This window comes from Bombyx mori, chromosome 4, assembly GCF_030269925.1.
Source record: "Bombyx mori chromosome 4, ASM3026992v2".
Taxonomy (NCBI): Eukaryota; Metazoa; Arthropoda; class Insecta; order Lepidoptera; family Bombycidae; genus Bombyx; species Bombyx mori.
Genome location: NC_085110.1, coordinates 12,278,234 through 12,305,957, shown reverse-complemented (window position 1 = coordinate 12,305,957; position 27,724 = coordinate 12,278,234). Strand labels below are relative to the sequence as shown.

The 27,724-nt window shown below is 37.3% G+C and overlaps 1 protein-coding gene across 1 annotated transcript; it reads right to left on the bottom strand.

The window, feature by feature from the left end:
- Positions 1–22,655: 22,655 nt before the first annotated feature.
- Positions 22,656–23,911, bottom strand: LOC101738994 (uncharacterized). Its single transcript, XM_004930911.3, has 2 exons — positions 23,572–23,911; positions 22,656–22,931 (listed from the first exon to the last, which is right to left on the bottom strand). The coding sequence occupies exons 1-2, from the start codon at positions 23,802–23,804 to the stop codon at positions 22,697–22,699; spliced, it is 468 nt and encodes a 155-aa protein (XP_004930968.1). The 5' UTR covers positions 23,805–23,911; the 3' UTR covers positions 22,656–22,696.
- Between the last annotated feature and the right edge of the window lie 3,813 nt (positions 23,912–27,724).

Here is a 27,724-nt window from a genome sequence, read left to right as displayed (position 1 = left end):
GGCGTTTACACAACACGGAATTGAAATGAGTAAGTAGTCCACAGATTATCGTGATAGGCAAACAGGCGGCATTGTCTCGATAATAACGCGTTATACAGTCGGCTCCGAAAATCGCCTGCTCGTGTTCCTGTATTTGCACTTTCGTGACGTTTTGATGAATCGCCAGACGTATTAAAATTTAGTTAAAACAGTAATTAAAATTAAGATATAGAAACGACAAATTAAACATAAATTTCACTCAGTAACGAATATTTCTATTTCTGCTGTGAAGCAGTACTTAATGGGTTTCGGTTTGAAGGGTGGGGCAGACGTTGTAACTATACTGAGACCTTAGAACTTATATCTCATGGTGGGTGGCACATTTATTTTGTAGATGTCTATGGGCTCCGGTAAAAAAAAGAACTAATTGTTTATGCCTGGGAACTTATTACCTTTGTATCGTCACTCTTAGTAATGGGCGATATACCCGAATCATTAAAGAAATATTATCCAAACAGCAAATGAATACATTAAAATTACACACCAATATTTTTAAATTCTTTGCTTGTCTTCCTTACCTACAAATACATTGACTATTCAACTTAGATTTATATTACAGTCTATTCATTATTATATTTTGTTTTTTAGCTAATATTTTTAACGCAGCCATATTTTATTTGTATCGTAGATTAAACTACATATTTTATTCCACATTTCTTTGTTATTTTTTCATTCCCTTATAGGTATCTTGAAATCGCTCAAAGATTTAGACTGTAGAGCGGGCCTATGAGTTATATATACATACTCTCGAAAAACATTACTCTCCTACGGCAAGGGCTACTACAAAATCGTATTTTTAATCGGTAATTAATGTTGAAAAACACCTCCTATAAAAATATAAGTGAGGAGAGCATATGCGTCGAATATCCCCAATGTATCCGGTCGATTTCGTCAGATACGTTAATATCCACACGTCCAGTATTAGGATCCGATGTCGATAAGATATTATCGCTCTAACGTTAAATAACATGTTTCCTGCAATCGTCGTAGTAATTTTAATAATATAATTACGATATTCGGCATTTCGGCCACGTAATGGCCGTCGACACAAACAAACTGACGATTACGAAACACAATGTATTGCATAGTGCTTTCCACTTCGTTTTTTTTTTTTTTTTTTTTTTTCAGATTATCAACATCGATGTGAATATTTTAAATGTCTTTTGTCATTATCAAAAACACAAGTTTCAGTCTTAATTAATATCAAATGACAATCTAGGAATAATCTAGGAATAGAATTAATACGAAACGTAACAATATTAGTACGAATTTTAAAAAAAATGTTTAATCATTTTTTTTACGTTGCAACTATTCATTTCAGCAATTGTCAAAAGTTAACACGATCATTAATTACCTACTTATATTATCGTTTGTTATTTGGTTAGTTCATAAATAACTCTCAAATTCTCCTGTATCGGTGCTTTCGGGCTATTAAAACGAATATTTATAGAAAAGAAAATATTAAAAGCAGTTTATGATTGAGTACCGTATGTAGAGATTGATCTCATGACAGTTGAAAATCTAGACTGGCTTGTGTTATGTATCGTGTGTACATATGTATTTCAGAACGACTTAATAAATCGACAAGTGAAGCTTTTTATACTGAGCAGATTAAATAATTAAGCCCATACATCAACATACATACTTCAATCTACTTACTTACTGGTGGTAGGACCTCTTGTGAGTGCGCACGGGTATAACGGGCCTATTTCTGCCGTGAAGCAGTAATGTGTTTCGGTTTGAAGAGTGGGGCAGCCATTGTAACCATACGGAGACCTTAGAACTTATATCTCAAGGTGGGCAGCGCATTTACGTCGTAGAGGTCTATGAGCTTCAGTAACCACTTAACACCAGGTGGGCTGTGAGCTCGTATACCCATCTAAGCAATACAAAAAAAAAAACTATCTGTGTACTACATTTAAATATGGCATTTTACAATACATACAAAAATCGATCGTCAATGCTCTCCCGTGCTAATTAAGCAGCTTTATACAATAAAGTACTTCAGAAAAATGAATACGATGTGACAGGCGTTGACATTTTAGCCTACAACCAGTTGTTAGGTGCTTAAATTAAAAATGTAATACCTATTGAAATAAAATAGCATTAATGAATTGTGTGGCCGTATCGAAATTTAAAGAAAAATAACTCGTGTTCTTTTAGTTTTCAACATTCCAGTGGACTGTTACGATTGACGAATCTATTAAATGCTAGAGAGAATTTCGAAAATGCTTGTTTCAGTGTTTCTGTTATAAACTGAATAAAAAAAACACGTGTGGCACTCGGGGACTGCCGCGGTAAAGCTATAGCATAGCATTTTTTATCAACTTATGCAATTATAATTAGACAATAATAATTTAATATTAAAACAATAACAGTAAAATAAAACTACGTTATATTTATAAACATTAAGCACTCCAGTAACCACTTAACACCAGGTGGGCTGTGAGCTCAGCCACCCATCTAAGCAATAAAAAAAAGCAAAACATTAACTGTCCCCTTCACACTCATAAGCTAGACCGCGCGAGAGAGAGATGCGCATGTAGTGCGACGTCACGCCGCGCGCTTATTTACAAACACTACACAAGCGCAACGTGTGAATGTGTTGAACGCGATCTACATGGTAGGCGGAGTGGGGGTGTTAGAGTTTATTTTCGTTACGGAATTTCTTAATTCGGTCGCCTCGCTAAAAACCGCGATAAAAGCTACGCAATAACTTAAAAGATAAAAAAATATATCCGTCAAACATTAATTCGTAAAATACAAACGATAAAGCTTACTTTATAATTAAACTATTATGTTTAATTGAAGTACATTATATCGGTCGACGTTATTAATGCGACTATAATATTTCCATGCCGTAATCACATCTCTAAGGTTTGAGGGTCATAAATACAAAATTAAGCATCGGGAGAATAAATGTCGTCACATTACGAAGGTGCAGCAATCTGCGACGGCCGCCGACTTAATGATGGGTGTGCTTATTGTTTTAGATCGCTGCCGCCCTCTAATTTACTCCATCGCCTGTAATTAAGGCTCACCCCGACATAAAAACACATCAAACTCACCCTTTTCTGATAAATTGCATCTCTATGAAAATATATGAGCCGGATAATTGAGTAACGGACAGAACGCGTCTTCAAGAAACCTTGAATCTATTCACGGAACTACGCTTTGAATATACTTTACGGGAAAAAAACTCCGACTTGTACTGGTGGTAGGACATTTTGTGAGTCCGCACGGGTAGGTACCATCACCCTGCCTATTTCTGCCTTGAAGCAGTAATGCGTTTCGATTTGAAGGGCGGGGCAGCCGTTGTAACTATACTTGAGACCTTCGAACTTATATCTCACGGTAGATGGCGCATTTACGTTGTAGATGTCTATATGCTCCAGTAACCACTTAACACCATGTTTTTTTTTTTATTGCTTAGATGGGTGGACGAGCTCACAGCCCACCTGGTGTTAAATGGTTACTGGAGCCCATAGACATCTACAACGTAAATGCGCCACCCACCTTGAGATATAAGTTCTAAGGTCTCAACTATAGTTACAACGGCTGTCCCGCTGTGGGCTGTGAGCTCGTCCATCCATCTAAGCAATAATAATAATAAAAAATATATAAGCCCCAAACTTTATTATTTCAACTTCACGTTGCGTACACGTTTCAAAACGAAAAAACTTTGTAACGGCCATCCAATTAGTTTAAGAATCCGCACAGAAGTTCTTCGTCGACCCTAAATTTTTCCCAATTAAATGCAAAACTCGGCCGGCACCGGCGGCTATATAAAATTTAAAGTCCATACAATTCGCGCAACACAAATTTTTATTACCTTCGCTCGGTAAGTAAGTAAACAAAGAGAACAAATTAGCCGGCCTCAGTACAAGACACCGCCGTCGTCTGCGCTCTATATCCCACTCGGGACACAAGGGTGTAAAAAGTAAAACAATAAGGATTCCGCGCGGCTGCAGGGGGATATTTATTGTTAATGAAAATGGTGGGATTTGAACTAACGTCTTGTAACTAAATACCCTCACGGTTAAAGCGGGCACTAATTTGGTTTTTATAGCGCGTCCTTAATTTGATTTGGCGGCATCGCAGCCTCGCCACTATTGCCTGTAGGAGCAATTAATTTGGTCGGATTATATTTTTTTTCTCTGGAAGCGCCCTGTGCGAGTCCCGCGATGCTCCCCGTAGCTCCCGTGGTTGCTTTGCGCCCGCAACACGATCAAACAGAGGAGGAAAAAAATAAAACTTAAGCCCCGTTTAATTTGAAGGGTGGTTCTGGGCTATTAAAGTAACACGCTTATGTATTGCAAATTATATTGAAATTTGTCTTCCATTACCGAGAGTTCTTCCTCACACAAATGTTGCCCGCATTACGAGCGGGAGAGTTTTATTCCGCGCTACGCCCACCCTTGTCTCCCGGTTTTTTACGTCGGAAGTTTTTTGGTGTTTTTTTTTTTTCTTTCTCGCTAATTAAAACTCTTCCGCGCTGTTTCCTCTGAGAAACGAGATCCGATCAATTAATTTTTAGGGCAGCGTAAGCCATCTCGAAATTTACCGAGTTCCATAAAAAACAATTTATTCTAAAACGTAATTGATCAAGAAAAAGGTTTTGTCAGAAGTTTTTCGATTTTTTTGCTCTTTTTCCGGTTAGTAATTTTCTATGAATATAACAGAAATATTGTAAAAGCCAACAGTTATCGTGTAATCGAACACAATGGTTCAATTTAAATCAAGGCAATTCTATATAATCATTGCAACATGGGCGTATCAAACAGAAGGAATCACAATATCGAATCATGCATTCTATTACTTCTTCGAAGACGACTCGTCTCATTATCTTAACAAGTGCTCGCCCGGTAGTCGAAATTCGACAATAATTAATATAATTAATAATAAACAAAATTTTGACAATAAATAAATAGTATGCATGCGTGTGTGCGTCAAATACATGGTAGTGTGTGTAATGTTTTCTTTATTGATTTAATGTATCATTTATGCATTATTTTTAAAAAAAATTAACATTGTGCACTTCTTCTCTATATTCTCTATAAGTGTGGAAAATTTCATAATCCTCCGTCCGCGCAATTTTCGAAAAAAAGGGATACAAAGTTTTTGCTTCACGTATTTATATATAGATAAAAATCGTTAATTTTTGTAATTCACCATTCAAATTCAAAAAAAGATTTGCAAATATCTATATTACTTATAAAACTACTTAGAAACAGCTACAGTCTTGCGACTTCAATAACGATGATCCCAAATTGCAGGGCCATGCAACGAACGCGCCCTTCAATCAGTCGGAATGAAGGCCGGAGCGGCAATTTTCGTTTGATGAGCACCACCAGTAGGCGCTGGACAGCGGGAGCACGCTCTGAATTAAATGGAAATCAATAGAAATCGCAAAACGTGACCGACGACGACCCTTACGTCTTGCCGACTGATTCTCGCTCGAAGGTACAACTTATGCGTAATAATAAAACAATATTATTTGGATTACCGAATTCTATTTAACATTTAATCGAAATTTTAATTAAAATTATTTTTATTTACTTAGTCTGGCCATAAATACTGTTACAATTAAAAATAAACAAAATATTACATTTGAATTTGGAATCTGTAATTTTTATATGATTGCTCATTGAGTTTTCTCATTTTGGAGCCAATACATTGTACAATATTTTGCGATATTAAAATGGAGTGGGGTGATAAAGAGAACCGAATCGCTGTGATTGCATTACACAAAGTAGGTATGGAGCCAAATGCATTTTTTAAAACTCTCCATACGCTTGGTATTAGTAAAATGTTTGTGTACCGGGCTATTAATAGGTGCAATGAGACCTCCTCTGTTTGTGACAGAAAAAGATTTGGCCGTCCTCGTAGTGTTCGTACGAAATAGGTGATCAAAGCAGTAAGGGAAAGAATTCGAAGAAATCCTGTCCGAAAGCAAAAGATTTTATCTCGGGAGATGAAGATAGCACCTAGAACCATGTCGCGTATTATAAAAGATGACTTAGGACTTGCAGCCTATAAGAGACGTACTGGTAATTTCATAACTGATAATTTAAAAGAGAATAGGGTGATAAAATCGAAATAACTACTGAAGCGGTACGCAAAGGGAGGTCATAGAAAATTTTTGTTTACGGATGAGTATTTATGCTCAAAGGTCTAAGGAAGCTTCCCAATTAGTCGACAGAGTGCAACGTGGGCACTATCCGACTTCATTGATGGTTTGGTGGGGTATTAGCTATGAAGGAGTGACTGAGCCATGCTTTTGTGAAAAAGGTATCAAAACATCGGCACAAGTGTATCAAGATACCATTCTTGAGAAGGTAGTGAAGCCCCTTAACAACATCATGTTCAATAATCAAGAATAGTCCTTCCAGCAAGACTCAGCGCCAAGTCATAAAGCTCGGTCTACGTAGTCTTGGTTGGAAACGAACGTTTCGGACTTCATCAGAGCTGAAGACTGGCCGTCGTCTAGTCCCGATCTTAATCCGCTGGATTATGATTTATGGTCAGTTTTAGAGAGTACGGCTTGCTCTAAACGCCATGATAATTTGGAGTCCCTAAAACAATCCGTACGATTGGCAGTGAAAAATTTTCCCATGGAAAGAGTGCGTGCTTCTATTGATAACTGGCCTCAACGTTTAAAGGACTGTACTGCAGCCAATGGAGACCACTTTGAATAAGCTTTTTATACTTTAAATTGTTTTATGTTTATGTATTAAACTAACACACTGTAAAAGTAATAAATGTTATTTGCAATAGATTTATTATTATTATTAATTGTAACAGTATTTATGGCCAGACTAAGTATAATAACTTTAATTAGAATAAATTAAATGTAACTATACTGAAACCTTAGAACTTACATTTCAAAGTGGGTGGCGCATTTACGTTGTAAATGTCTATGGGCTCCAGTAACCACTTAACACCAGGTGGGCTGTGAGCTCGTCCACCCATCTAAGCAATAAAAAAAAAGAATATACGTATATACACAACTTCAGTATGACTTTTTTAAATGCAGTTTCAAAATCGTGTCAATAACATAGATTATATTATTAAATAAAAGATATGTGTGATTCAACATTATACTCGTACAACTATCTTAAGATTCACACACGATACAAAACTATTTAACTAAAAATGTACTGTTTTTTATTAAACCGATGTTGAAATTTTTATAAGACGAATTAATATCTATGTTTGAAATAACAGTATAGCAGCTTAGAACAATATGTATTATATAGCATGATATATAGATTATGTCAATTTTTTAAAAGAAAGAATCGCTCAATATCGATTTGTGTACAAATTAAAGCAATCTTATTTGCATATTACTCAAACAACAAGTTTTCCGGTGGTAGGGCCCATCATCTAGTCAATTTCTGCCACCAAGTACCTACTCATGCATTCCTGTTTGAAGGATGCTCCAGTCGCTATACAGTACTATTGAGACTCAGGCCTGATCCAACATGAGGTCTCAAGTCAGCTGCGGTATTCACGTTGTGATTCTACGGGCTCCGGTAACCATTTTACACCAGGCGGGTCCTGAGCTTGTTCACCCACCAAAATATATATATTCATAAACCCTTTTTTTATTTGTCCCTACTTATTCGCTGGTAGCCTAAGGGCTATTCCAACTACTCCCGGACGGGTTGGTAAGCTCAGGAGCTCAACCTAAGAGAATTAGCTAACACTAGCCCTAATGTTTTTTTGCTTACCTGTGTTCCTTGAGGGCTTACACTAGCTTCAGCGAACGTGTAGGCGAGCTCACGGAGATCAGCCTAGCGAATTTGCTAACACTAACCCTCCTAGCAGTGGTTCAAAGAAACCATCACCATACCACCGGATCGGAATCGCGACCCACTGAGAAGACCCGGCGAGAAGCACAGTGAGCTGTGTCTGTGGGTTAGTTCACTCGTCGAACTCTTCGTCGGCATCGGCGAGTTCGACAAGGGCCGTGACCGGTAATGACACACTAGGCGTGCCTAGGAGTCCAGTGTTTTTGAACTTGGCATTTGATTGATATGAAAAATATGTTATTATAATGCTAGACCACCAGCCACCTTCCTCATAATCATCAGCCCACAGTCATTCACTGCTGGACATAAGCCTCTCCCAATTTACACCACAGAGTCCGGTCTTCGGTCTTTCTTATCAATATTGCCAATCTTTCGCAAGTCATCGCACTCTTCCTCGCCATTATTAAGATCAAAGTCTATTATCAAAATTGCTATTTAGGTGACGTTAAAACAAACTGACAAAAATGATGATGATTTTAGATACATTGAATTACGTATGTACCTATATATACGTACACGAACACCACTTCGTATTTATACATATTATGAAATTCGTCAATGTACCTACAAAGGTGTACTATAATAACATTTTTATTAAATTCCGCAAAAGTAGATAAAATCGAAGCTAATGGAAATGTTCATTGCTATTTTCAATAAATCTGATTTTTGTAATAATAAAAAAAACACGAAACTTTGCATGAAAGATTTACTCTATGAGTTGTTTGAGAGGGCACGTCTGCAGAAAATGCGGCATTACAAAGACAAAGAGGCACGTTCGATTACCGGTGGTCGGTGATTGATCAATCAATGCATTAGGAAGCCGCCTAATCGCGGCAATTTCGTTTATTTGTACTGACAACCGCAGTCGGCCAACCAAATTACACCTATCTGTAATTTACCTTACGGCTATGTTTGCGTCGTATTATACGATTGTATACGACAGTCATTGCCTTGGATTCTATGTAAGTATGTATGTACCAAAGCACCCTAGCTTTGGTATATATTTCATTGACCCCCGACAATGATAGTATTCTGTCTAACTATTGTTAAAAGTATTGGGGTTCACAACCTTTGTCACTTTACTCCCTCCAGTTACTATTCAGGTAACTCTATGGAAGGACTCCGGTTGTCCCTATTTTTGTACGGTATGTTCCATGAGGATTTCTTTGGAATTGAAATTGGAATTGAAACATTATCGAAGCTCATCCACAATAGTTGGAAATACTAGACTTCACAGCTTTCAGAGGTCTGTTATGCCTTAAACCATTCGGCTCTGGAATGAACTCCCCTACACGGTATTCTAAACGGTAGACGGCAGCTTCAATATACCATTGGTATTTCTGCTGTCCTTGAATAACAATGCATCATCAGATGGAGCATATGCTCACCTGCCTACATAACATAAAAACTAAAAAATTCATAAACCAAACTAGTGCCGACGCAACTAAGACATTAGCACTAATTCAACAGCGTTTGTCATTAAAGACATTACTACGAGTATACCCACCACTTTAATCATGTTGTTATCAACAATCAACTAAACGATCAGGAAAATTATGTTTGCCAAAGAAAGGATGGAACAAAAAAGGATTTTCAAAGTAAAAAGAAAAACAATTATTATTATTTTATTCGTGTCAACGTGAAAACGATTCTTGATGCTTAATTTTGATGTCCCGATTATGTTTTCAAATTGTGATTTCGTATTGTATTTCGCCAATAGCGAAATTAAAGTACGTATTACATCGGTGATATTAAATGGAAAATGGTAAAATTTTCCAGAATTAATGTAACTTTTACTATTTTAGAGTTCGCTTGGCAATCGAAGCTTGAGATTATAATGACGTAATTTTAATACGTACGTAATTGGAATTACGCAAATGGATTCGAAGGAATTATTATGTTTAGATTTTCAGATGTTTGAGATTATTAAATTTTTATATATTTTTTGCCCTACCTAATCGCTTGTAGCCTAAGGGTTATTCCAGCTTTTCGCTGTCGGATAAGATTATTCAATTACGTGTTATACACACGGTTAAAGCAAAGGCACACAGATAAATATGTAACTTCATTTTTTACTTTGAATTTTAGACTTCAACGTTCACGTTAAATACAGTTCGCTATGCGTACTTCGACACGCCCCTAACATTTTATATAAAAATTTAAATAATTGTGCTATCAGTTAAGAATTTTAGAAAAGCATTGCTTTTAAACAAAAATCTATGTATGTATCTTCTTGAGTTTTCACGAGTTGGAGTTGCGTTTTAATCTCCCCTTTAGAATATCTATTCGTCTTACATTTTTCAATGTTCAATAATAAACGCGTTATTAAGGCTAACGACATAAGGATTTTAACATCAGAAACAACGATTCTTTCGAACTCCAATATTCCACTAACAATAATCTGAAACCGATCCGATGGTTACACAGTAAAGCAATATCCGCAAAAGGACAAAATATCGCTGCAAATAAACGTTTAAGTTTATGGACTCGAAAGATATTACCGATTCGTGATCTCCTTTTTGTTTAGTTTCGCGTTTCGGCTGGACGGCCATCTTGGCGACATGTGGCGGGAGATTTAGCCGGGAAACGTGCCCCGCTATATTAGATTATGTCGAAATGAATTGAGCGCTACTATTGGATATGTTATTGACGTAGATTTGCGATCGGAGGAACGAACTGATATTTCGTATTGTTATTAAAGGCGCAGCGCTCCCCGCGGACGTGAGCTGAGTCCCCGAGTGCTCGATACGTCCCGCGCCGCCCTTATGGACCTATCGTTTAGGCCTCTTTATATTTTTCTTATGTAAATACAGTTTCATATCCGATGAGCTTTATTTATGTGGGAATCGTTTTAGCGAGATAAGTCTCTCTTCTGTTCCGCTGTTCAACTCTTGCGATGCATGCAAATATCCGTTGTTTTGGAAAACAGATTTATTGTACTCCAAGGATTTTCAGCTTTTTTACGTTGTATGTCCGTATTTCCGTATTCGATCATTTCCTTTTTTTTATCTACTTTATAAGGCTTATAATTTTATAGATAGACGTTTATTATTTGATTACCTGAAAATGTGTTTTTATTATACTAACAATGTTGTTTATGGTATATGTATTTGAATGTTTAAATACTTATTACTTTGTAGCAATTAAGACGAACGCAGTGATAAACATGTTTTAAAGGCTGAAGAAGATGACAAGTCTCGCGGAAGATCAAAGACGATATGTGCCAGAGCAAGAGTGTTGTTAAAATGTCTTCAAGGGTTTCAGCGCGGTAAACAGTAGCCTAGACTCTGGTGCACGGCATAAGCGGCAGCGTGTATCACAAATATAATTAGTCTGATCACTTTTAAGATCGCATGTTTCATTATATCGCGGCTATTTGAAGTCGTCGTGGCCTAAAGGATAAGACGTCCGGTGCATTCGTATCTAGCGATGCACCGATGTTCGAATCCCGCAGGCGGGTACCAATTTTTCTAATGAAATACGTACTTAATAAATGTTCACGATTGACTTCCAAGGTGAAGGAATAACATCGTGTACTAAAAATCAAACCCGCAAAATTATAATTTGCATAATTACTGGTAGTAGGACCTCTTGTGAGTCCACACGGGTGGGTACCGCCACCCCGCCTATTTCTGCCGTGAAGCAGTATTGTGTTTCGGTTTGAAGGGCGGGGCAACCGTTGTAACTATACTAAGAACTTAGAACTTATATCTCAAGGTGGGCGGCGCATGTACGTTGTAAATGTCTATGGGCTTCAGTAACCACTTAACACCAGGTGGGCTGTGAGCTCGTTCACCCATCTAAGCAATAAAAATAAAATAAAATAAAATTACGTTTTACTATTTACACGTGGAATGTAGAGAGTACTTAACGGTAGGCAGCGGCCTGGTTCTACCCCTGGGATTGCTGAAGTCCATGGGCGACGGTAACCATTCACCATCAAGTGGTCCGTATACTCGTCTGCCTATAAAGGCAATAAAAATATATGTTAAATCATAATACATAAGATGGCCTTGCAAGAGTATTATGATAATACTTTATCGCTAGTTTTAGTAAAATTTACTACTCATTACAATCCATTGTTTTCATCGCTTCATAATAATATGATATTATAACTAAAATTTGTTGAATTTACTTCTAAATCGAAATTTCTTTGATGACTTTCACAACGTTTTTTATGTAACGTATTTTATGTAATGTTATAACAGAGCGACGCCATCAATTATTTTATTATCAGTTCACTTGAATCACTTAACTTGGGCCACTCTAGAGAGACGAAGCACACGAGCCGGCGGCATCCTTTGATGTCACGAGGGTAGTTATGGAAATTAATAAAGTGAACAACGTGTAATTGCTTCCGATAAGGCGGCGCGTCTGCTCGGTAACTCTCTCGTTTTTTTTACCGCCTTCGTCGTTTTAAAGATCCTGTCTCAATACAAACACTGCATCGAGGTGAACGACTCCCGCTTTTTTACCCAGTAAAACGAAGTACATATGACTAATAATCGATAATAATAATCGATATTCTAAATTCGATTACACAATTTAAAAGGTTTAATCACGATTGTTTTAATCACGTACAATATAACAAAAGCTAGAAGAACAAAATGAACAAAATAAACAAAAAAGTTTTTATTCGATCGTACCACAGTATAGCTTTATTATATCGATAAAATCGTATATACCTACACAGCTAGAATGCAACGCAATGATTTGTTCTAAAGCCAGATTGGTTTATAGATAAAGTCTTTCAAATGCTTAAAAACAAAACGCCACCTGCAATAGAAGTGTTACGCACAGATTGAACGCCGACGGCGACTTGAAAGAGGTTTAAGTTGCGGCTAAGTAACCGATTGCTTAACTTCGAAAACAGTAGCACTTGTGACGTCTGGCGCCTTCTACACTACTTCACTTGACACAGTTTTAATTTTAAACCTCTTCGGATGTTAGAAGCTCTTAAGCTTATGAACTCCTGTTTTACTAAACAACAATGGCCTAGGCGTGTGATACTTAAAACCATCTTAATTTTTGGGTTAAGTAAATTTTTACTTGAATTTTTAATACACTATATTGAGAATTTTTTCTCAATACGTTATATTATTTAAACGTATTTAAAATCTTATTTTATTATTCAGAATCCCCGGTTTGAAATCAAATGTTAAATAATTATTATTAACTTGTACCTACGTAAACAGTTTCAAATCGTTTAAGATGCGTCATATCTTCCAACAATAAAAACCCAAAACAAAAAAAAAAACGCGAAAAGAAACCTATCAATAAAACCGAACTTAATGTGTCTCGAATGAAATAAAACACTTTGTTATTAAGTTGACAAGCAACCGTAAAAATGCTCCTTTAAAATGTAAAATAAACAGATCAATCATGTTAAAGCGATCCCACCGGGCTCGTACTGAATCCCCGAAAAGAAACCTACGTAAGCGTCTATTATTAAGCACAGATGTTGCCATAAGACCGATATCATTGCCTGTTTCGTTCGCTCGACTGTCACGAGGATTAGATCGAAAAGGACGGACTATAAAAGTGATAGGCATTTTTTTTATTCTTTTTCAAAATAAGAATTGTTCTACATTCGGAGAGTGATTGACATGCGGTCGCCGCCAGCGGCGCCCCCCGACGCGCGGCATTAAATCGCTTCACAAGAACGGCCCTCGAATTATTATCATTTTATAATGTATTACGCTAATTATGAAAGGACCGAATTTAAACAAAACCAAAAAAGAAAAAACAAAGGTATTACAGATGCCGCGTTCGTATCGTAAAAGCTTTGCGGACGTGTGGCGTGTTTCTTTTTTCGGGCAAATAAATCTAGGAAAGCACATCAATCAAGTTGTCGGATGGAAGGGAAGTCCCGTTCCACATTATTATGTAGATCCGTGATTAAAGCATTTAAAAATAACGAATTTACAATATGTAGGTGTCACTCTACCCTTTTAACTGACACATTTTGTTTCGCTTTTCATAAAGAACGATCACAGATTATACATACATAATATGTTTTTTTTTATTTCTTGTTCATTATGAAAACGTTTGAATACGTGTAACAAGGTTTCTGTTTTGCTACTACTCTAATTCAAATAAGGCTAGTAATACGTTACGTTTCTGAAAGGCACAGTTTTTTTATTGCTTAGATTGGTGGACGAGCTTACAGCCCATCTGGCGTTAAGTGGTTACTGGAACCCGTAGACATCTACGACGTAAATGCGCCACCCACCTTGAGATATAAGTTCTAAGGTCTCAAGTATAGTTACAGCGGCTGCCCCACCCTTCAATTCGAAACGCATTACTGCTTCACAGCAGAAACAGGTAGGGTGGTGGTACCTACCTGCGCGGACTCACAAGAGGTCCTACCACCAACACCTAAAGTAAAAATAAAAACAAAACACGATTCTCTGTAGCTAGTTCTCTCTGTTTGATTCTCTATTTATAATACTGGTGTATTTATAATGCGGAGATAGGGGATACTCATAAAACAATATTGTCGTTTGACGGGTGGTGGTCAGTTTGCACTAATTGAAACCCGGCGGTCGGCACGACGTGAGAAGACTGGCCATCGGCTAATCCGGTCCGGACCTGACCGGCCGCCGCATCTGCGTAATTGGAGATTTCACGAGATAACACTACGACCTCCTGGTTATGAAATAGGGTGAACACGTACGCGCCGTAAGATAACGTCCCGCCGTAGACGAAATTATATAACATTAACTGTTTTACATTATCCCTAAACTGCACTTACAAAAGCCCGCGATTACACCGCTATTGTACAATTTTTCACTTAATGACTATTCATGTTGTACAAGGAAACCAAAAAATTGGAAATTATAAAAAAAAACTAAATATAAGTAATTAAGTGCGATGGAACTATTTAAATCTTTAAGGAGCTTTAAAGCGCTTAACTTGTGCCTGTTCACAATCGAAATACAAATGAATGTACCTATATAAAAAATTTGTCAAATTCACGCAAAATACACAAATGTGCGCCATTCGAAATGCGTCTTATCGTAAATTACAAACAGTAGAGATAAGCATTAGGAGGCAATACTGTCGAGAAGTTGGAAACGTTAGCAAATACAGAGAGAACAGGATAAGTGAAATGGGGGTTTGACGCGTTTCGACGACTCCTCACTGGCGGGGTGAGCCCATAAGCCGCGAGCCCGATTGCGATTGAAACATCGCCGCCGAGCCTAAAACAGGCTGGCTTAACGCTTCCCTCCCCGAACTTGACGTCTTCCAACTCCTGACGCGATACTTAAGCGACGAAGTAACGCAAATTCGCAACTCTGATACAATCCAACGACGCGGGGATTCCCAAAATTTACGTAATGTCATTTGTTTAATCTCAATGATTTTCTCGCTAATCGAGCGGACTAAGAGACGTTTGACGTGAACTCGTAGTCTGAGTGGTGGCGAGCTCCATCAAGAGGCCGTTTTGCGTCCACTCCCCAAGACTGTGTGGTCAGAAACGTAATCCTTATTTATGGGAAGACGTCTTCAGACGCCTCAGTTAGACCAACTATTTGTCAGGGCCTGGCGAGCGACCAGTATCAATCTAGACTCTCGGCTTAGCGTGAACTTAATCATTCATGATTTACAATGCGCCTTTGTGCGCTCACCCTAGTTTTTTTGTTAAACATCTAAACGGTGTTCATGACAACGCGAAGTGGACGTAAAATTGATAATAATAGTTAACATGAACCATTCCGGTATCGACAGTATAAGGGAGGCGCTTACCACACAAACAGCTACATAAAGACCCTCAACGCTCGTTAGGAATACGCACTAAATAAGCTAGCAGCTTACGGGTTTCATCTCTCATTATTACGACTCTATTTTGGCAAGTAACAACAGAGCAGGCGTGGCGGGCGGTCACCGATGACCATTATCAGTATCACCCCACTGCGACTTTTTTCTCTGGCCACCGCGCTGACCGCTGCCCCTATGCAGGGTGCCGGACAAGATAAAATCGTAAATTATGACCCGATGCCATGGCAGTTACAACTTGACAGATGAAAAGGCTTGAAGCTGTTGGTGCCCTGTCGTTAACGATGAAACGAAATGAGGGTACTCCACTATAGAGACATTTGAAGATTATTCATGTCCGAAGCTGGTTTATTATTATGTTATTTACATTTAAATTTTATTAGTAGATACATTTTTGATTTTTACTGGTAGGTACTCGTACATAGTTTACCGTTATCTGTAACAAGATCGTATTTGTTATGTTTTGAAATATTATGATGAATTTATTGGTTTGTAGATGACGTTTAGATCAACAGGACATCTGACATCTATGCGCATATATCTAAAGGATATCAGTTGTCCCAATGGCGCCAGTTCCCATAACAATACACCATTATACTAAACATAACACAGAGTAGTCAAACGATAAATAGTTCTAATGTTTATTTTCTAAATTATCAAAATACTTTTAATGTGTTTAGAAACCGACTGTACATTAATTTTTTTAAAAGCCCTAGTTTAGGTAATGTTTTTTCGCATGAAAAAGGCTAGGTCACAAATCACTCGAGTCACTTATTGAGTGTATGGGCAAACGAAAAGCCCATTTCACATATTTAGTTTAAGAAATACCTATTTGATTCTCGAACAGACTTCGGACTACTCTGTCGAAGATAAACGATCGAAATTATTTGAATCCTGTCAATGTATTCAAATATGGTACCGTACTGAATGTGTACCGGTGTTGCCAGTTATGCGATTATTAAATTAAATTTAGGGACATCGTTTAGCCCTGGCCCCCTGCTGTTTGGGTCCAGTCCAGCAGCCACAGGGTTTATTAAACAGAACCACAAGGAATTAAGCGCTTTCAATGTTTGGACAAGAATGATCGAGTGCATGTTACAATACAGAACACTTATTTAACAACAAAAGTTGCTGTATGTCGTAATTGAACCACCAAAGTTGAATGGAAGTCTGGTATAGCAACTTTTTTTTTAATTAAATTAAAAAGGAATTTCACTCAAACGTATTTCGTCAATGGAATTAAAATAGCAAATATAAACAAAGATAAATATGACATTAACTGCCATCATAGCACAGTTGAAGAATCGCTGTTAATATCAATGTTAAAGCTACGGCTAAAATTAATTCAAAGAAATATAATTAATTTTATTGGCCCGCCATCCGTATATGGTTCACAGTAGAAACAATAACGTTGACCATTGACAATGCTCAACCCATGCGGGACAGATGGACTCGGCTCTTTTGAATTGATTAATTACTAGCCCATTAAAACTAATGTATCGTACACATGATCCACTATTATTATCAAGAGATCATCGTGATGTTAAATAATAAATGTATTGATTCTCGCTTCTTCCAAGATACGTTCGGGTAAACAAACGCAGCATTTACGATCTATGACAGATCTATACACAATCAAAACCTTTGTACAAAGCATCCACTACATTCAACCTAATAAAATAACTCATGTCCAATTTATGTTAATACAATAAATAGTGACATAAATTCTTCCCAGTACAGGCACAGAAGACAATTTAAATTTATAGGTATACACCATACCCGCCACTGTTCTCTAGGACCCATTTTCATGTTTAAATTGAATGATTTGTACTCGCGACGCTGGTTCGTGCTAAGGACACGGATCTGTGGAGAGCATACTATTATTATGAAAATTTATAGCCATTACGACACCCATCATTCTATACGGAATAACAACACCAAGTTTTATATTGTACTTCTCTATAAAACATTACATTGTTGCGTGTTAATAAAATAAAAAAGAAAGTGTCATGTAAACATAGGTCCACCGCGACCGCAACAATGAGGTATAGAGAATAATTGTAATTTAAATGAAAAGAGCGACAAAGCGACAGATGCTCCCGGCAATCTTGTGGCCGCGACAAAAGTATCGCATGTCGCGTTCGTGACTTTGCGGTCACAATATCGCCGTTTAAAATCAAATTTCGGTAATATTTAATGCGCCCAAAATTACGGCAACCGCTCAAAGTCGAACTATCTTGTGAATAATGTGATGACGAACGAAACTTAACGAATTAGCTCAATCATGGCTACGTCCAAACCGTATTTAAATTGCGTAGGTAATATACAAAATGAGTTTTGATCATTATCTTGATCACATAAAATTCCATTGTACTACCTATCATTCTCATAATCATATAACAAATTTTCTTCTATTCGGAAATAAAAAAAAAACATTTTGGTTTTTAATACATGTACCACCTACATCTAGATTGCGTTTTCCTCGTCTCGCACTCACTTAGATGATTCGAAGTAATAAAAAACAATATGGGATACTGCAGGGTAAGAGGTTGTGAACCGTGAAATTGTTCCTTCTGTCGCGAACGCTGTTGACTGCTTATTACACTGTTTCTAAACAATCACATTTGGAGTTTTATCTGTTGTTTTGGCGAATAGGCGAGCTCCCAATGCACCCGGGAAATGTCTATGGATATATTTTTCCTTGACTCGTTTCATATTTTTTCGTCCCTATTTCAGCGTAAACCAGTGTCGTAAAAAGTGTAACTGCGGTACAAGAGCCGTACCGAGAGTTTATTAATCAACAAAACTGACGTCCTCCTGGGCTTAGTGGATATTTTTTTTCTTTAAGAATGTCCTCTTCATTATTTTCTTGGGAAGGCGGGATTGTGATGAGAAATTAATCCAGGTGGTTGTCGCAGGTGGTATGCTCGACCAATTTCCCGCCACCATAAGCCGCCCAAACAGTTAGAGCGTCTACCCAAATTGCAACCTAATCCTCAATTATACATCAAGCTCATTTATGGCAAAAAATCTAATTTATTAAATTTCATTTAGGTATAATTTACACCAAATTAGTATCAATTTACGAAACGCTCTAGGGCCGATGCAATTTTTATGGCAAAGAATACATAGATGATCCTTTGCGTGGGTAGATCTTGTTAGCGGTAACAATCGATTGTGTTCCAACAAGTACAACATTTATTCAAAGCGCCTACTGCATAGCTAAAATCTTAAACACACGTTTATACAGACCATCAAACATTAGTGTTATTGAATACTGTAATCTGAGTTGGAAATAGTTTAATACAATTTTTATGTAATTTTACTGGTGGTAGGACCTCTTGTGAGACCGCGCGGGTAGATACCACCACCCTGCCTATTTTTGCTGTGAAGCAGTAATGCGTTTCGGTTTGAAGGGTGGGGCAGCCGTTGTAACTATACTTGAGAACTTAGAACTTATATCTCAAGGTGGGTGACGTATTTACTTTGTGGATGTCTATGGGCTCCAGTAACCACTTAACACCAGATGGGCTGTGAGCTCGTCCACCCATTAAGCAACAAAAAAAACCCCATCAAACATTAGCGTTATTGAATACTGTAATCTGAGTTGGAAATAGTTTAGTACAATTTTTATGTAAAACAGTTTCAGCTGCAAAACACTGAAGAAAACCAGTCGAGGAGAGCGTAGATGCGGCGCGCTGTAATCCGAACACATCTCGGTACTTTGCTCGACGCGACACAGCGGGACTTAGCGAAAAGCCTCACAGCGCAGATGCTTATCTCAATAACAGTTTTATTTATTTTTGCGAGCGCCTGATCCGGTCCCACCGGATCCGACTAATGAAAATACAGGAAGACGTGTTACCGCAAAACGTATCGCACCGGCAAACGAATATCTGCCACAGAGACGAATGCGAATGGTCGCACTTTTAAAACTAAATCAATAAAGTTTTTATTGTTCTTATACCTTTTAGTAAAGTACATTTCTTTCTAATGCTTTTAGATCGACAAATTACGCTCACTAGGTTCTATAGCTGACGGAATCTACCACAACATGTCGTCGCTTAGGTACGTATAAATATGCGGTTTAAGACTCAGTTCTTCAGATCGAAAAGCAAGCTTATTTTGTGACAAAAATAGGCATAATGACTGCGTAAACACTTGCAAAAGGTTTCCACATGACGCGTGGTTATAATCTCGTCATAAAACCATCAGTATTTACAGCTTAATAAATAAAGATTATACACCACTTATGTTAAAATACACTTTTTTCTCTTTTGATTTCAGGAACAATTGATATTAATCATTTTCACACAATATTTTTAGCTAAGTTAAATGCATACTCGTGAATACGGTTTCATCATTTGGCCATCTACATCACAACAAAAAAAGTCGGGAAAAAACCATTCCTATAACGATACTGGCGAACCAAGATCGTCTAATTAGGTCATTTGCAATAATTGCCAGCTCTAGATTAGTTTTTCTCGTCGCCAATGTCCCGTGGGAACCTCGGGAGCTCAAATGAACACTTCTATCTGCCAATGGCTAGACTCAATCCAATAAGTATGTACGTAATACAACCAACTTTGTATATCAATTTATTTATTTATTTTGTATAATGCCTAAGTAATTCTCTATCAGTCATCCAAAAATAATGCCAAGAAGGTAAGTGCATGGATAAATAAACGGCACACACATACACAAACAAACATAAGCATAATAATAATATAACTCTTTATTTAACACCACATGTACAGAGTAAGCATATAAAACAAATAATAGACGGTGACATAAATTGGCGGCCTTATCGCTGAAAGCGATCTCTTCCAGGCAACCTTGCAGGGAGAGGAATAAGCAAACTAGCATGGACGGTGCTATCTTAATAAACTCACATAAAAATATATACTTACACGTTACATTACACTTATACTTACATGTTATATACACATGTGAAAAATAAATACAATATAAGATGGACTTACATACGATTTTTTTTTTTATTGCTTAGAAGGGTGGACGAGCTCACAGCCCACCTGGTGTTAAGTGGTTACTGGAGCCCATAGACATTCACAACGTAAATGCGCCACCCACCTTGAGATACAAGTTCTAAGGTCTCAAGTATAGTTACAACGGCTGCCACACCCTTCAAATCAAAACGCATCTGCTTCACGACAGAAATAGGCAGGGTGGTGGTACCCACCCGCGCGGACTCACAAGAGGTCCTACCACCAGTAATTACGTAAATTATAATTTTGCGGGTTTCATTTTTATTACACGATGTTATTCCTTCACCGTGGAAGTCAATCGTAAACATTTCTTGAGTACGTATTTCATTAGAAAAATTGGTATAATAGCCGGCAAACTTCTTGAGCATTTGTTGACGTAGTGGGGGTAAGTTTGCGCATGGTACACTCACGCGCAAAAACCTTATTTACTCTGCGTCATAATGCAATTAAATTATTAAAATCAACATATGTATTTATTTATATATTTATTAGAACATCAACAAAAAATATAGGTTAATAATTATAATAATTTAGTCTTGGGGTAAAATAGATATTCCTTCTATTAAGTCAAAACTAGAGCTGTTGCCAGGTCTTCGTTCAGTTGAAGCGAAGCTGGTATTTGTAATTTTTTTTCGTTATCATAATCTTGACCATTATCATCATCACTGTTTTCATCACCCGAGTCGCCATCATCGTGATAAGTCGACATAGGGCTCATCGGTGTAGTTTACGACTCGGTCGGTTCGATCTTCTTTTTTGTCTATAATTAATTATTTTTTGAAGATATTCGATTCGTAGTAATCGAATGTTACTTTTTTCAATTACCAGCTTCCGATTATTTTCTGTTTTTTTTTTTCCATCTGAAGCCTAGCTCTTTCATAATTCGTCGTAAACTTCATTCCGAGCCATTAAAATGTATATCTTCTTTAAAATTTTCGAAGCCTTTCTACGGTACGGAGTTTCGCTGCTTGTTATGTAGTTATTATGATTACATCTTTTTATTACAGATTGAACGAAACTATCCATTCCGGTAACTTTCTTCTTCCCTGATCTTTTCTTACCCGGAGTCCCAAGCACGATGAGCAAGCCAGAGCCTTTAGCTTCGTTAATAATGCACCTAACAGTACTCACTGATGTTTTTGTTGCTTCCGAAGTTGTTTTACTTTTTCCATAATATCATTCTTCCCCTGTTTTATAATGAAGCAATATACGTCGTACACAATTTTTCTACCCTTTCTTTTGAATACTACACCAGTTTGTCGCGGCATAGTGTATTTTTTATAAAAAATCAACAAACACTCAACAAATAGCAATGGCAACAAAGTCAACAAGCAATTATAACAAAATATAACTTAACGATTAGTAACGATAGACTTTTCACTGTACGCAAGCGTACTTTTGGGAGCAAGCGGAACGAAGGCGAGGTGCGGGACGCAAGGTTCGACTGATCTACCAATAACGCGCTCGATACGATTTCCCTTGCCGTCGCGCCTCACCCTCACCACCAAAGTGATCTAAAATTCGGTTCTGCGCAGTCAAGGTCATTTGCTCACGATGTTTGCCGGTTACTATACCCGCCTGCGGGATTCGAACACCGGTGCATCGCTTCAACACGAATGCACCGGACGTCTTATCCGTTAGGCCACGACGACTACAAAATACAAATACAAATAAATACTAAAAATATGCAAGTAAATACAAAATAAGTAGCAACTTGTACAGTTATATCGTAGGAGCCATATTATTGTGCAAGGTAGTGCGATTTTAATCTGAACTTGAAAATTTCCAGCGAGGACGATTGTTTGATGCTTAAGGGTAGTGCTATGCTACACTTTTTCCAAGCACAAAATTACATGTTCGCACAATTCACATAGGCACAGCTTGTGACATAGCTGCTTTCGAAGAGCTGCAATTATTTATAGCATCACTTGACATATTATTATGGATGGACCGGTAAAGCCTAGCCTACTGTAGCAATAAGTTGGCTTTGGTTATAACATAGAAGAAGAAAAATAAGTTAATTTAAATCATAATTTTATTCGAATCTTTCAAAATATTTCATGCACACATTTCTGAGGAACTCAGTTCGATGGCGGGTGGGTATTGCCTTTTCATTACATTTCGTTTCTGCAGCTCATCTCGCAGCAGTGCTAATTGCTCGTAATGTTCAGTGGAAGCATCGAGAAGCTCCACGCAGACCTTCACCGCCGCGGCTTGACGACCACGTTCTACCTCCAATGTGGCATCGGTAGCTTGGCTCACCGTAAGAACATTTTCAACCATATCGTCTAATCTAAATAATAAAACATCACAAACACATTAGTAGATCTTTTTTTTTATTAATTGAAGTTTTATTCAGATTATATTCGTTCCGATCCCAAAGCATGTTGTGGTGATTAAGTCTCCAAAATTGTTACTCTGGCGTAAAAGTGCAAAGCAGCCATGATTTCATATCAATTTAATTTTCTTATTTACTACTTATTTAGTAATTAATGTCTATAAATTCCGGCGAATACTTAACAAGAGGGACGCTGTGGATTTGTACATAAACAGAAATCTCAATAGTCAAAAAACAACTAATATAACCTAAACCACATTACCGAACACAAACAGTTTTCTCGGAAATGGAATGCGTATAATAAAGCAAGTAGAGGATTGTTTATAAATCCAGAAGATTCAAAAACAAAAAAAAACTCACTCCAATATCAAATTCAAATAATGAATTATTTATACTACTGATCCCAACACTAGTCAGTAGATATATCAGGCAAAATTAAAGAAAATATTGTATAGTCATCGGTTCTTGATATGTGTGTATTTGCAACTTAATCGGACATCTTATAATTACTAAATAGAGACTACTAAGTAAAGAGAGAGTACTAAGTAAAAATGAATGACCGTGAATATTAATATTAAGCAACTATAAATCTTACTTTCTTTTCCGTATCTCAAGATACAGGCAGAAGAAAATGGTTAGTACTGTTATAATTCCGGCATTAATTTGTAACCAGGTAACATCTTGGCTAACAAAATGGAACCTGGTCACTCGAAACTTGGGCACCACGTTCCACACTGAAAACCCTGGGATCAAAAGTGTTAGCGGCAATGCAAATACCAACACGGCTAGAAACACTGCAGCCGCGTCACAATCATTGTTATCAGACATAATTAATGAAAAACGTAATTTTTGAGACCAACATTCTAAACAGCTATGATTATATTTATTAAACCACTAAATACTCTATCTGACAAAGCTGTCAGAAAACTCCAAAACAAATAGAATTTCGTAGAAAAATAAATTAAAGCCTTCTTCGTGGTTTTGTGGCTAAAAACTAGGGACTCGAAAGACACATTTCATTTGCACAATGTTCGTAAAATACGTACCTATTTTATAAACTACTAGCTGACCCGGCAGACTTCGTAGTGGCTCAATCGATAAATAAAACACCGACGGGCGACACATCAAAGGAAAAACAAAATTGTTAGTTTTATTTAATTCCGAGCATTTTCATATTTTTATACCTTTTAAACCTTCTCTGGACTTCCACAAATAATTCAAGACCAAAATTAGCCAATCGGTCCAGCCGTTCTCGAGTTTTAGCGAGACTAACGAACAGCAATTCATTTATATATATACCTAGTCAGGTCATAAATTCTGTCACATGTTTAATGTAAAATAATTGAAACAAGTTTATTCATTAAGTGAGTCGACTATTATCAAAGCCGGCAATCTGACTTTTGGACAATGATTGGTAAATCAGAAAAACTAATTATTGACTTTGTATTTCATTGGCAGTCACAAAACTCTTCGGAACGACATCTTAGATAAATAACAGGTTAACTATTAACCTTTATTTAATGCAGGTTTTGAACCGTATTCTTTGAAGGAGACGACTATATTCAAATCAATCTGTATTGACATATCAATAAAAAAATTTTCTCCAAATGCACAGATTGCCACCTTTGATAATAGACGACTCAAGTAACCATTCATATACCAAAATGAACTTAACAAAACATAGATTCTTATGACACTAAAGTTTATTCAAAATGACCTCCGTGATTTTGAATACCGTAAAATGGGGCGATTAGGGACAAATTCCAACTTTATGAGCAATTTTAAGGTAGTTGTTGATGTATATAATGCTATATCAGGATCAAAATGATTGAGTCTTGGGGGCATCTTTGTTGTCTAATTTAAAATTATGCAACTAGCATTCCAGTTTAAGCAAAAAATGCAAAAATAGGTGTAATCCCTATTTACCCGAAAATTGCGGTTAATTGGGACGAAATGAGAAATTTGCTAGGGTTGGCACTACTTTTATTTTTATATATAGTTTTAATTTATTTATTTATTTAGTTGCAACAACAAAGTGATCATCAATAAAAAAAATTGAAAAACTGACAAAAGTACATGGCAGACATCACCTCAATTATAGGTGCAATCGACAGTGCTGATATTTCTATCTGGGTTAAGAGATTAGGTGTGTCGTGTCGGTTATTCCATGGATTAATCAGATGAATACCCCCACTCTGAACAAATATTAAATATTTATTATTCAAATATTAAATATATTACTTAGACATTTTTGTCCACCTTGAGATTTCATTGATCTTGTTACATATCTCTGCAAAATCGACTTACTTATATTAAATTGCTTATCTATTTCAACTAAAGACTTATTCCCAATTTCGCTTCGAATAAACCAGATTTTTAACAACAAATTTAAAAAATATTGTTATAACTACATAGACAACCCTACAAACCTGTACCTATTTATACTTAGGTCGTTTCCATTTCACGTATTCTCATCCCAATTGACCCCTTTTTCGTTGTTATTTGTACCTAAGACGTCCCCAATATCCCCAAAAACAACAGATTTTTACATGTATTTTTATTTAATCAAATACATTAAAACCAATAACAACTGAGACTTACCTTTAATATATATGCTGGTTCAAACACTAAATAACGTTTATAAATCATAGTCGTCTTCTATTATTATCAAATAAATAAAAGAGAGCAAAGTTTCTAGCACTACAATAATTACCACCACAGGAAGTTAATTTGAAACGCGATTTTTTATAAGTTAGCAGCTATTATCATGCATATTCAGAGTTGTTTTGTGAACTTTCAACATTCTACTATTAAACTACAAAAAATGGAAGATTTTGCAACGAATATAAAACTTATATTGAGCGTCGAAAGATTTTCCCGGTTTTTTCCCGATTCGCCTCTCAATCCCTAATCGCCCCATTTTACCGGTACAGGCCTTCAATCTGCGCGGCCAGTCGTCTATCGCAGCACGAACGAGGTCCATGTCAATATCGGCTGCTGCCTTAATCAAGGATGTCTTGAGTGACTCCAAATTGGGATGAGGCTTTGAGCACGCCTTTTCCTCCAAGTGTTGCCATATCTTGTAATCTAACGGATTCAAATCTGGACTGGAGGAGGACCAATCTTCGTGCCGGATGAAATCGATTTCACGCGCCGCCAGCCAGTCTTGTGTGCTCTTCGCTCTATGAGCTGGCGCCGAATCTTGTTGGAATACCCAGTGCCTGTTATTGAACATGGTATGAGAAACAGGTTCCACAAGGTTCGTCAGGACTGTATTTTGAAACACAGCTGCATTCGTTTTTACACCTTTCTCACAAAAATGTACCTCTGTTAAGCCCCAATAAGAAACTCCCAACCATACCATGAGCGAGGATGGAAAATGACCTCGTTGGACACGCGGAATACGGTTGCTCGCTTCTTCACTACTGTGTGCGTACACCTTATCATTTTGTTGGTTGTAGCTCTCTTCTACAGTAAAAATTTTTTCATCCGAAAAAAGATTTTCCCGATATTTTTTTCCCGCGTACCGCTTCAACAAAGCGCGGCCTCTCTTCAGTCTCAGGTCCATTAGACGAGCATTCAAACGATGTCCTGTTTTTCTTCGATATGCCCGAAGCCCTAAGTCTTCATTTAACACCCTTTTCACCGTGGTTCTGCTTAACCCCATCTGAAGGGCCAACAGTGTCTGCTTACGTTTGGGATTTCTTTGAATTCGCGCCTTCACAGCTTTTATCACTGCTGGAGTCCTAACAGACCGAGGGCGACCACTTCTTGACCTGTCATCTACACTAGAGTCTTCATTGTGTCGTTTGATGGTACGATAAACGAATCTTTTGGTTATATTCAAATTTTTCAGTATATTAAAAATTTGAATTGGCGCGTAACCGCAACGATGCAACGCAATAACTGCAACACGATCTTCTTTAAGCGTCCACTCCATATTTAAAAATGAGTAAAATTCTAAAAGTATACATTTTTATTTTCATGAACAATTCGAAATTCGAATTCAATAAATTTTTTTGTGGCCAGCATTCTAAAAGAAAAGTTTTTACTGTGTGACAATACTTATGACCTGACTAGTTATATAGATAGATAATGCCTAACTAAGCAATGTAGGCAATTTATTCAAATCAAATCAAATCAAATGAAATCAAAAAAAATGTATTCAACATAAATGAAAGTACATACTTGTTGAACGTCAAAAGAACTACCGCCAATTTCAATTTATTAATAATAATTTCATTAATTCTATTTAAATATCTCACTACCGGCACCGGAGCAGAGATCATACCTTTTTCTTAGAACTACTGCATTATAAATGTGTTTTCAGAAATAGTTTTTCTTCAACTTCCTTTCAAGATATTTCCCGAACGCTACGGCCGCATGCCTAAGACATGGCGGCTTAAAGAGCGTCTTCGGCGTTAGGTAAGGGCATGACCTGGTTTATTTGGTCAAATCTTCTGCGTGCTTCCCGCACCTAGGGGCGCGCGGGATATGTAGGTCTCGGTGGCCGTAGATGTTAACAATGAATAATAAACGACTCCCCTGCACTCTCGTCTGAACCCCGTCCGAGACAAAAACCGTGCAAGGTAGATTTGATACCGCGGTTTACACTACAACCAAATGCGTACTCACCGAGAACGCCCGGCCGACAGAGTTATCAAAGCGATAGTCGACGACTTTCCGTCATCCACCAAGGTATGGCTGCCCTAGGCTGGTGTCTCGGAATACGTCGCTGGACCAGAACC

What these genes read in the sequence shown, in the direction of transcription:
- LOC101738994 (XM_004930911.3), bottom strand. Translation starts at nt 23,804, where the DNA reads ATGTCTGATAACAATGATTGTGACGCGGCTGCAGTGTTTCTAGCCGTG. An exon ending in CTTGAGATACGGAAAAGAAA is followed by an intron (nt 22,932 to 23,571) that starts GTAAGATTTATA and finishes TTTATTATTTAG; the next exon opens with ATTAGACGATATGGTTGAAA.